Source organism: Trichoplusia ni, chromosome 27 (genome assembly GCF_003590095.1).
Source record: "Trichoplusia ni isolate ovarian cell line Hi5 chromosome 27, tn1, whole genome shotgun sequence".
NCBI classification, from domain to species: Eukaryota; Metazoa; Arthropoda; class Insecta; order Lepidoptera; family Noctuidae; genus Trichoplusia; species Trichoplusia ni.
In genome coordinates, this window is record NC_039504.1 from 3,751,057 (window position 1) to 3,763,208 (window position 12,152).

A 12,152-nucleotide genomic window follows, 5' to 3' on the forward strand; every position below is an offset into this window, starting at 1 on the left:
TGGACACTGGAATAATTGAATAGGTGTGTTGCATAGCATCGTATTTGCGAGGTGTGTTTCACGACTAACAAATGCACGAATTAAATGCTATCAATTAACACGTCAGTGCGTTTCAATGAACGGCGCCAGTGCATAATGTGTTTGAAATTGAAATGCTTTGACCGGAAAAGCCATTTTAATCTATTTCAGTTTAACGACCATTTTATTTAATTTTTGGTGTTTAACTACAGTCTTATTCAAAAAGCATTGCGGATATCATTGATGACGTCAGCGACAATTGGGTAGACGGAAACGAATCTATGCCAAGCATTAGTATCGGGCAAAAAAAATTAAGACACGTTATTGAGAATTTTGACGTAGCAAAGGAATAAAAACCTATATAGCTACAGGTATATACTTGGTCAAAATGAGTGTGTAAACATTACTCACAAAAATACCGGGACGGAATGTGTTCGTTTACGTTTCTCGGATTTCGGAACGTCAATTGCCATTTACCGGAAACAAGTTCAAAGTCGAAGCTGGCACTGAAAGTTTTCTGACAGAAATATATAACAACACTCGGCTAAACCAGGAAATTGACTACAGTTTCTACGTTCACAGCTCTCCAATGAGGCTCTAATAACACAGTTGGAACAAAGTTTGAAAGAAACCAAATCAGAATCGCAATCGGGAAAAATAAAAAAAAACACCATTAATCAGTAATAGGCATATTATTATTGTTACCATGTACAGAAAAAGTAATTTAACGAGAAGTAAAACAAACTAGAAATACACGCAATGCTTTGAAAACGGGACGAATTTGTAATAATAATCTTATCCCACAATACAATCTAGCTTTGGTTGCTAAGCACAAAATTTTGGTAAAATCTCTCTGAAGACATCATTCCAACATTCCATTTCTTCCTTGTCTGGGGATTTTCCTGGTTTCAGTTCATTGCCGATCTCTAAATAATCCTGTTCCTCAGCGGTGAATGGATTCCATTTGACTTCAAGACTATTATCAGGGGTAGGGTTTCTGGAAACAAATGATGCATAATTTTACTACAATAAGCCAAATGGGGCTTTTGTTGTGCAAGAAAAAATGATATCTGAGACACCAAATACATAACAAACAATGAACTCTGAGTGAATGAATGTAGCTTACCCATATTTTGCAAAGTTCGTCCAAAGCGTGGTCACCCTATTTATCAATTTGAAAGTTTTCGAGTTTTTATGTACTTTTTCTGACAAAACTTTTATCGGGAAGAGATAAGCCAAGTCATCGGCATGACATACCATTGATTTTTCCTTATTCAGATGACCGACGCCGAAAAAGCTGCTGAAACAGTTTCTCTCTGATGTACAAGAAAATTTGTAAAAGTACACTGTATTCGACTTCGAATTTAGTTTTGCTGTTAGCATCACACCGTGTGCAAACATGTCTGTACCTAAGAATTTTATTAATTGATCTAAATGATCCGCTGTCATATCTTCACCTTTGAAGTAGAATTTTCGTATTAGCCTGGCCGCTTTAAAATGGTCAATCATTGGACAATGTGTTTGAATATGTTTAGGAGTAAAAAAATCACGGTAACACTTTGCTGAAGTGATAATTTCTTCTTCAGCATCGCTTATAGCTAATGCCATAAGACCTTCGTGTTGTGTGTACCCGGTCATAATATCCACTCCTTTATGAGTTCCTGTTTTTACTGCATCTACGATATCGCCGAAGAAGAATCTTTCATTTCCAAAGTCCTTTTCATCAACGACCGTGAAATATATTCTATCATGAGATTTTTGAGACATTGTTATTTGCAATTTTAAGTTTACCAGAGACTCGACTGGTAGTGTTTTGAAAAAATGGTACAGCTCTTGGTCATCCTCTGAAAGAAATCCCAACTGTCTTGCTAAAAGGAGAGCTCTCTCACGCGGCTCGAAGGCACGCGACCAGAAACATGTTGCTGCTCCACTTTGACATATGACTCGTTTAAATAAACCTCTAGACATCGGCGATATTAAATGACAGGCTACGCTTCCAGCTCCAGCACTCTCACCAAATATAGTTATATTTTCAGAATCTCCACCAAAATTTGAAATATTTTTCTTGATCCACCGGAGCGCTGCTACTTGGTCTTTCACACCAGCATTGCCTGGTATATCAGGGGTGTCCAGACAGAGAAACCCAAGGGCTTCGAGTCTGTAGTTGAGCGTTACCAAAACAACGTCATGTGTAATTAGATATTCAGGACCGTATAGATCGTCATTTCCGCTTCCCCAGATAAAGCCACCGCCGTGTATCCAAACCATGACAGGGATAGGAGGGGTGGGTTTGATGTCCGGTGAGTAAACGTTGAGATACAAACAATCCTCACTCATGTTATCTAAAGTATGGTTTGTATAGCTAAACTGGTAGCATATAGGACCAAATTCTTTGGCACTCCGTACACCTTGCCATGGTTTGGGTGGCTGCGGAGCCTGTAATAGAATGTGGAATATTTATTATCTTGCTACTTTAGATGGGTTGTAGTGATGGAAGGACGATACCAAACTCGTTTATGAATACTATTTATAAAAAATTTGTTTTATAAAGTCAACTGAAATATTTTTGCAAGCTTAATTCTCCCGTAATCTCACCTTAAACCTTAGATCTCCAGTAGGTGGTTGTGCAAAAGGAATCCCTTTGAAACTGTAAAACGTGCCTCCATATTCATTTTCCACCAATTCTCCTTCAAGTACACCCTCGCTAACTTTCACCTGTACCATCTTCACATGAATATTAATAATCCCGATATCTAAAAGAATTCTATAGTATTATGAGTCAGTGTTCCTCAACAACTCACTCACTCGTCTGTTGACGTTCTATAAATAGTTAATAAAACAAAACACTACCAACGTTTAAAAATAACACAATTGTCGTCATACAGAACACAGTTGTTTCTTCTAACGTCAGCTTATAAATTAAACAAAACTCAATTAAAATAAATTGAATTAAAACTAAGTTTTAAAAGAAAATAGCATAATATTTCAATTAGCACTGCATCAAATCGATTTGAATCGTTGTCGTTTGGAATGCCTCAAGGTATTTTTGCTCCGCGTTAAAGATATTGAAGATGACTGCAATACACCGTTATTGCCAAGTGACCTATATTCTGCCTATAGTGTGTTCCTAGGCGTACTTTGTATTTTTTTTTATTGTGTCGTGTGTATGGTTTTAAAAAGTGTATGTAAATATCAAGTGTATTGCATTTGAGTAGATTTTAGGTAGCATAACGTACGTCGAAAGGACACAAAGGCATGATCCGAGAAAAGTACTCGTAAAAAAGTGATCACCTAGCTTGACCCAGTACTGATTTACACTATAAAAGGAAAAGTGCACCTAAGTAATAATAACTAAGTTTTAATAGTTGAAATAACTACTATAGGGCTTGTGGGTCGAAAGGGCTCACTGTTTAAAGAGGTTGGGCAAAATTCAACGAGGACTTTCTCTCCCATTGCTAAACAAACGAATCCTTCACAAATATTGAATTCTATTTGTATGACAATATTGGTACGACGCCTTTAGTGTTACCAATTATGCTTTATTAGACCCGAAAATGTAGGTCAAGAGATTATTGTATGATGGAAAACTACGTTAGATAATAATGGACCTTATGGAACCCGAGACCATGATCATTTTGTTAAGTCATATGACATCTGGTTCAAGAAATTAAAAAATGTATTTATTTTAAGTTTTTTTGTCGATCATTTTAATATTCTAGTCCGGCTAGCTCATAGATGCCTCTCCAGAATTTGATTGCTTCAGCATCAGGGTTGCTGGCCACCGTCAGACTGTCTCCTATGTCCACGTAGCGCTTGCTGTTGTGGTCGTACTCCGGCCACACGGCGCCCAGCGAGTCGTCCGGAGTTGGGTTACTGGAAACAAAATTACATGTGAGGGATTTTGTATTTATGGACCTGCACTGTCAATAGGTATTGATTAAAAAACTCATTCATAATATAATAGGGATGGCTCCTGGTTAATGCCTCATCACGTGTTAGATTAAATATTACTAAACAAGACCCGTGCACATAATATTGGACCTGCTCTTTCGATTTTAACGGCCAGGTCTATTACCATGAAGTTAGCCCGTTAATGAAATGAGATAATGCAAAAATTAGTTATTAAATTGTAGCGAGATCTAATTATCTAGTAGTTCCTATCTGTTTTAAATAAATCGTTGTGTATTTTTTTGGTGTCAGTACTCACCCATACTTAACGAAATTGGCAAATACAGAACACACCAGTGTAATCAGCTTGAACTCCTTGCTGTCCTTCTCCGTCCTCAAATTGTACATCTTCGCGTCCATTATATACATCAATATGTCCATGTGGCCAGCTCCTACAATTCCGTATGGTATCCCCAAACTTCCATAAACGTTCCTACCCGATACAGTAGAGAACTTATACATAAACCTCTTACCTTTGCCGACCTTTGGTAAGTGTGAAATGAATCTGTTAACGTCTATAATGAAAGAGGTATCATTCAACAAAGTTACAAATTTCCTTGTGTTTTTTAAACTTATCGGAGTGTCCTGGAAATAACGATCAATCACTTTTTCTGCTACTTCCAAGATTGTTTCGGGAGTGCACGTTATTAACATTTTTCTTGGGACTACTATTTCGGGGTATATGGTCGATGCTTTCGATAGCTTTTCTTCTAAATGTTCCAATAACGTTAAACTTTCGTCATTGGCATAACCTATTAACAAATCGGCTTCATTGATATCTTTGTTTTTTAAAGCTTGCATAGGATCTATCGTGAGAAAATGTTCTTGCCCAAAGTCCTTTTCAACAACAGGAGTGAAATGAAAATGTTTGAAACCATGATTATTATGTTCCTCAAATGAAATTACAGCTGGATCACCGTCTAAAAGTTTCTCGACTGGGAGATTTTGCAAAAAGTCTAACAGTTCTTGAGGATCTTTGGTATTCAGCCCCAAAAGCTTGCCGAATTGAAAAGCCTTCTTCTGTGGCACAAATGGAATAGCCCAGTCACAAGTGGGGACGCCACTCATAGAAATGGCTCTTTTAAAAAGTCCTTCAGACATGGGTGAGATCAAGTGATAGCAAGTGGATGCCCCGCCAGCACTCTCTCCAGACACCGTGACATTGTGGGGATCCCCACCAAAGCTTGCTATATTGTCCCTCACCCAGCGCAAAGCAGCCACCTGATCTTTGAGCCCTGCGTTTCCAGGTACCTCTTCAGTGTCCAAACATAGGAAACCTAACGCATCAAGTCTATAGTTGATTGTCACGAGTATGATACCATGACTCATGAAGAAATCAGGACTGTAACGGTCATCTTCACCAGATCCACTTTTAAAACCACCTCCGTGTATAAAAAGTAGCACTGGCAATGGAGTTGGTGGTTCAATGTTTGGGCTGTACACGTTTAGATTTAAGCAATCTTCGCTACCAATTATCAATGCTTGAGTAAAGATATCTCTTTGTGGGCATTTTGGGCCATGCTCTGTAGCTTTTCGTATGCCTTCCCAAGGCAATGGTGGTTGTGGAGCCTGAAAGAATAAGAAATTTGAGACAACTTTTTAGACTGTTATAAAGTATGCCTCATCCTGCTTTGGCACTCCAACTTCTGTTGTTTGAACCAAATATTGATTTAAAAAAATAAATGCTAGATGAATAATCAATTTGTATTACTAATAGAATTATTAAGTTACCTTGAACCTGAGCTTCCCCACGGGCGGCGCGGCGTACGGGATCCCTTTAAAGCTGTAGTACGGCGTACCCTCAGGCGATGTCTTCAGCTGCTCACCAGACAGCCAGCCCTGCTGTACCTTGATTACCACCATTGTTACATAGAATTTATTTAACAGCAAAATAATAATATATTCAAGATCTAATGAGTGCTGACGAGACACAAACCTATGTATACACTGATGAAGTTGGTCGTTACGATTGCCTAATATATGCTCTATAATTACCGTATCTGTGAACATTGAGTAATCTGTTAAATAAGAATGACTTGCTCTTTTAAGCTTGCTATCTGTTTATCATTTTCCTATCAAAACACCTGTATTCAAATAAGGATGTATGACTAACAATATGGGCTAGATCGATAGGCAGTAGACACAATCGTGATTGTAATTCTGTTTTAAGCACAAAACGTTTATGTCTTTTGTCTGTAAGGAAACCAATTTCGTTCGTTTTTGACGATTTAGCTTTCAATATATCAACACATTTCTTATTTATATAATTATTTTTTTTATTGACATACTTATAAATTTTTATTTATATTTTTATATAAATTTCAATGAACTCTTAAGGGGTTTTACCACTTAGAGCACATCATGAGCACAAGCCAAAAGTGCTTAATCATTGTAGAACTCAAATATATATAAAAAAAACATAAGTATATACAAATGACAGGGCAAGTTAAAGTATTTTTTTATAATAATACCTTAAACAATATGACTCATTCAAGTATAATGAGCGCAAACTTTGTGATTATGCTTGTTTCCCTCGTGGTATGTGTCCCTGCTCTTAATCGCTTTAAAAAAACTGCACAACCGCAGGACCATTTGTTATCCAAAGTTTTTTGATATTACAATATTGTTGTATAATTAAGAGGCTTATCAAAAGGATTTAAAAACGAATCATGTTATGTCATCATATCATGACTTTTCTGTTATACATATATCAAAAACTTAGTTGTTTTAACGCAATCGAGATTTTTTTTTCATTGCTTTGTTTGATAATATTATGTATTTTTAGTCTATACTTATATTATAAACTAGCTGTTGCGCGCGTCTTCTTCCGAGGGGCTATTAAAATATGAGGCAGGTTTTAGCAAATAGGTTAAATCGTTTTGTACCACCTTATAAAACATATGTTTCTTAACAAATAAATTTATCTTTATCTTTATCTTAGACTTATCGTGATATCGAAATTAAACGAATGTTAAAAAGTCCTAAAGAACACTTAGTTTTCAAGTGTCTTTTTTTTCAAAAAGATTGGTTATCCTGGAATAAATACGTTAAGCGACAAATATTCAATTTCGAACAAAGATTATTTGGAGGACATTTTCAAGTTTCGTGGCTATGATTTAAATATTAAAATAATATTTTTTGTCTTTGCACGGTACTGAGGCCGGTCGGACTTACGTAGAAAAAAGTCACAGATAAACAAAAAAATTCTCAGCTGTTGACAAGTCTGAGAGCTTTATTTTTGAGAACTAACTGTTTTTTCGGAAAGATATGTATTTCTATGCAAGTATTGGTAATTTCAACATGACCACGGTCGTTGGAGAAGTGTGACCAGAATCTCAAAGCTTTTCATGAAGTAGATTGTTCGTCATTGTTCAAAAAATGTTTGATGATAACGTTAATCAGTTGATCTTGATGACGTTAATCAATCGAAAACGTTTATAAAATAAAATTTTCATGAATGATTAATTTTATTTATTTATTTAATACCTTAAACTAGAGGGTTTACCCTAATGCGACAGCTAAGAACTTAAACTAAACAAAAATTGTAACACATTATATTATTAAAAACTAGGTACATACATCAATTAAATAGATTTATTTAAACCATAATAGTATCATTGCTCACAAGTGAATGAAATCATGTTTTTTTTTAAATTCATTAGATAAACCTAAACGCAAATTGGTATATTGATCTTTAGCTCGTGATAATTTGTAAATATTAATAAACATGTTGTTCAGTGACGGATTAATCATTTTGTTGATATCAAAATGATTAATGGGCATGCTATTTAGGAAACTGATGAATTGGCCAAGAATGATTTGAGAGGAATGGTGAAATCGGTAACTTAATTTAGTTAAGTAATAATATGCCTTATGACTGTTATTAAAATTCAAATAAACAATTGTAAGTCAAATATAACTTTATTTTCAACACCACTGAATAAAACCAAAAAACAAAAGCCATAATATGAAGCCCTTTGTTTTTCTGATGCCATCTACCATTCAAGCCCAGCGTACTCATAAATGGTCTTCCAGAATTGGACAGCATCAGCATCAGGGTTGCTGGCCACCGTCAGACTGTCTCCTATGTCCACGTAGCGCTTGCTGTTGTTGTCGTACTCTGGCCACACGGCGCCCAGCGAGTCGTCCGGAGTTGGGTTACTGGAAATATAAATGGGATTGAAATTTGTTGTTGGTGAAAATTGTTTAAAGGTCAAAAAAAGATGTTCTTTGTTTTTGCCAAAGTCAAACGGTTTTAAAATGAGCAATGAACTAGAAGTCAATATTTTATTATGTAAATGGCAGTGCTCACCCGAATTTAGCAAAGTTCGTGAAAACTTTGCAGACCAAGTTGACCAGCTCATATTCCTTAGAATCTTTCTCAAGTTTCAAATTTATTAACTTTCCATCAAACAGATACATGATATCGTCCAAGTGGGCAGCTCCTACAATTCCGTATTTCTCTCCTGAATTGCCAAAAAAGTTTCGCCCTGATACACAAGAAAATTTGTACATGTACCTTTTGCCATCACCGACCTTTGGTAAGTGCGATAAGAATCTGTTAACATCAGCAACGAAATAAGCATCATTGGAAAACGAGACCACTTTCCTTAAGTTATCTTTACTTATTGGTGATCCTTCAAAGTAATTCTCATTTATTATCTCCGCTACATCTAAAACAGTCTCGGGAGTACAACTAATCAGAATTTCTCTAGGCACAAGTTGTTCCGAATATAGGTTGTAAGTTTTTTGCAACGATTCCACAGTAGTGTTTATTCCCCACAAGGATTCCTCGCTTGTGTATCCTATCAGCAGGTCGACATCACTAACTCTACCATTCTTTACTGCTTCTGATGGTTTTTCAGTCAAGAAATGTTCTTTCCCAAAATCTTTTTCAATCACAGGAGTGAAATAAAATTGTTTAAATCCATGATTATTATAATCTTCAAATGAAATTACAGCTGGATTTGTCCCCAATAATTTCTCCACTGGGACGCTTCGTAAGAAATCTAGCAATTTTTGTGGATCTTTGGTATTGAGACCTAATTGTTGGCCTAGTAAGAATGCTCGTTTCCGTGGAACGAATGGTAATCCCCAGTCGCAAGAGGGGACGCCACTCATTGAAATTGCTCTGTTAAAGAGACCTTTCGACATTGGTGAGATGGTATGGAATACGACCGCAGCGCCGCCGGCACTCTCACCGAATATTGTGACATTGTTGGGATCTCCTCCAAAACTTGCTATATTGTCTTTCACCCAGCGTAAAGCAGCCACTTGGTCTTTCATTCCTGCGTTACCAGGAACTTCTTCAGTATCTAAACATAAGAAACCCAGAACTTCTAATCTATAGTTTATTGTTACAAGTATAACACCATGATTGACAAGTATATTTGGCCCGTAGAGATCGTCGTCACCGGACCCACATAAGTACCCTCCTCCGTGGATAAAAACCATAACAGGTAAAGGAGAAGCAGGTTTAATGTCAGGAGAGTATACATTCAGATATAAACAATCTTCGGTACTTGTTATAATTTCTTGGGTAAATAAGTTTTTTTGAGGGCATTGCGGGCCATGTTCTGTAGCTTTTCTTACACCCTTCCACGGCAACGGTGGTCTGGGCGCCTAAAAATATTCAAATGCATAGTCCTTAAAAAAAAGTAATGCAGTTGGATGTGAAGTAAATAAATAATAATTTCGAGGTAATACCTTAAATCTCAGCTTTCCTAAGGGTGGTTCAGCATACGGGATGCCCTTGAAGCTGTAGTACAGGGTCCCATCAGGGTCTGTCTTCAGCTGCTCTCCAGCCAGCACGCCTTGCTGTACCTTGACTTCCACCATTCTTGAACCTTGTTTTAACACTGCGGGAAAATTATTTATCTTTAGTTTTAATAAACGTAAATGGAATAAGTAATTTAGTAAAGCATTAATTAAAGGTTGTTATGTTATAAATTTTACAATTCTTGAGTATTCGATTTAAAAATGTCTATTTATTTTATTTCTATTGCTGATGAGTAATTTGTAGGGATAAATAAAAAAAAATGATTAATGAATGAAATAAGCCAGTGAGACGCTTACCTAGATACTATTCTAATGATTTAGTGAACACGGCCTTTTATGCCCTTTCAATAACAAGCCTTATCACAGAAAATTTACAGTCATCCTGCTCGTCTTCTCTGTTATCAAAATGACGTTGTAGATGACAGAACTTAAAGGAAATCTCGAAGTCCAAGTGTAACTTGTTGTGCCCCACGTTATCACCGCCAATTACGAAGCATAAAGTTTATATGTGCCAATAAAAAAGGTTGAATGGGTCACCCATTCAACCGTTTAGTGATTTAATTTGCATGTATGAATATTAGTAAGATAACATCAATAATTCATAGCAGGTAGGCTTTCTATTTGAATTTTATTCACTTTGCTTCTATATGATGGCCTTGGTCTATGCTCATTTATGAGGAAAATTATTGTGCGATTATCTCACGTATAAGTAGCCTATTAGCAGCGACTTTATTTAAAAGTGACTAGATTCATTTTCATAGTTTCCACTGTGTTTCTTCAGAATACGGTTTTTTATTTTCGTAACGTTTTTGGTTAACAATTTTTTTTTGTTGCAGGAGAGCTAAGCGTGTCACATAAACCGTAAGTAGAATATCATCAAATTTGTATTACTTACCTTAAATTTACAATTAACAAACTTGTTAACTGTCAATTGTTCTTAAGTTCTATATTTTCAGTGGGGTTTGTCCCCTTATTTTGTTTACGTTTATTGTTAAAACTAAATATGATGTATCAGTTATCATTGAGCTAAAATTAAATATTTGGAATGTAATTGGGAAAGCCTATGTCCAGCAGTGAATGAATATAGTTTGATGATAATGAAATCAGATGATTTTATAAATGAGATGATTTTAAGATGATAAGATGATGATTAGAAATGAGATGATTAAATCCGTACAGATTAAAAAAAAAGCAATTTATTTTATGTATATAATATGATATGTGGTTTATAAAATAAACAATGGGTGTGTGACTGTATAACAATCCAAAAATAATTTGTGTGATTCGAATGAAAGTTGCACGAGTACAAAACATTATATATGGGCTGCCTGTATTCAGAACAGTTAGTTACCCACACGTCACGCCCTGCGTAAAAATATGTAGTTGAATCGACTATGCACCTCACACATGTTTGGGTTATTATTCAGGAATGACTGTAGACTGTCATGTCCCCTATTTTGTTCGACTTGGCAATCCTCTTGGTTTAAAGCCTACCTCCAAGGGCAACTTCCTAATAACATTTTCCATCGTGTTTATCAATCCATAATTGTTATTCGGCTTCCGTCCCTAAAAGGTGAAAAATGGACCCCTTTACCATAGTACTCCTGTCTGTCACTAGACTGTATCTAATGAACCATGAACGTGGCCAACATAATAACGAATAGTAAAATAATAATCGAGGTAAAACGATTTTTGGTACGGTGATAAATAGGGTGACAATTTTTGCATTGTTTTTTTAAGACTACTTGTACTGAGCCCAGAATGGCGTAAAAGTAATTTACAATTGACTGGTTTTTTATTAAACCAGTAGAATTAATCCCACTCAGACACACTATAATCTACGCCCATTATTTATGTCATGGTATAGTAATTGCTACTAAACAGTGCATATACATAACTATACTTAATTGGGCACAGTATACTAACAAGTTCTCTGCACCTGTCGCAACTACTATTAGAAGTACTTAAAGGCAACTAAACGTTACCAACTATGTATATCACCCAATTGAAAAATTTTCGCCTAGTTTTTCATCGTGATATTTTCATAGCACTTTTGAATATTTGAGGTCGATAATGATAGATACTAAGTAATTGCATGAAATTAATATAAAAATAAGCACGTTAAATTAGGGTCCTGGTTGTTATTTATAGGTAGCGGTCTCATTCCCCGGATCTACCAGCACCCATGCATCCAGTGACCATACTTTAAGTCACTATACCTTCTGTCGATTGAATAACAAAAAAGGAAATATTTGTTTAGTCTTTTATTTTCGTAACAAGACGATACTGATTTTCTGTAAAACAATACTTCAGGATCAAACAGTGTCTAAACAATTTTAGGCATTAAACTAGTATTGTGTTACAGAAAATAACATAGTAAACATATCTACATGCATAGATTACAAAAA

At 35.8% G+C, this 12,152-nt stretch overlaps 2 protein-coding genes across 2 annotated transcripts; both read right to left on the reverse strand.

The window, feature by feature from the left end:
• Positions 1-691: 691 nt before the first annotated feature.
• LOC113505924 (cholinesterase 1-like) lies at positions 692-3,225 on the reverse strand. The gene is made up of 3 exons (XM_026888796.1): positions 2,614-3,225; positions 1,145-2,454; positions 692-1,015 (listed from the first exon to the last, which is right to left on the reverse strand). The coding sequence occupies exons 1-3, from the start codon at positions 2,740-2,742 to the stop codon at positions 844-846; spliced, it is 1,611 nt and encodes a 536-aa protein (XP_026744597.1). The 5' UTR covers positions 2,743-3,225; the 3' UTR covers positions 692-843.
• A 388-nt stretch (positions 3,226-3,613) lies between these two features.
• LOC113505756 lies at positions 3,614-9,824 on the reverse strand. The gene is made up of 6 exons (XM_026888562.1): positions 9,673-9,824; positions 8,279-9,588; positions 7,965-8,127; positions 5,698-6,027; positions 4,226-5,535; positions 3,614-3,891 (listed from the first exon to the last, which is right to left on the reverse strand). The coding sequence occupies exons 1-6, from the start codon at positions 9,802-9,804 to the stop codon at positions 3,726-3,728; spliced, it is 3,411 nt and encodes a 1,136-aa protein (XP_026744363.1). The 5' UTR covers positions 9,805-9,824; the 3' UTR covers positions 3,614-3,725.
• Between the last annotated feature and the right edge of the window lie 2,328 nt (positions 9,825-12,152).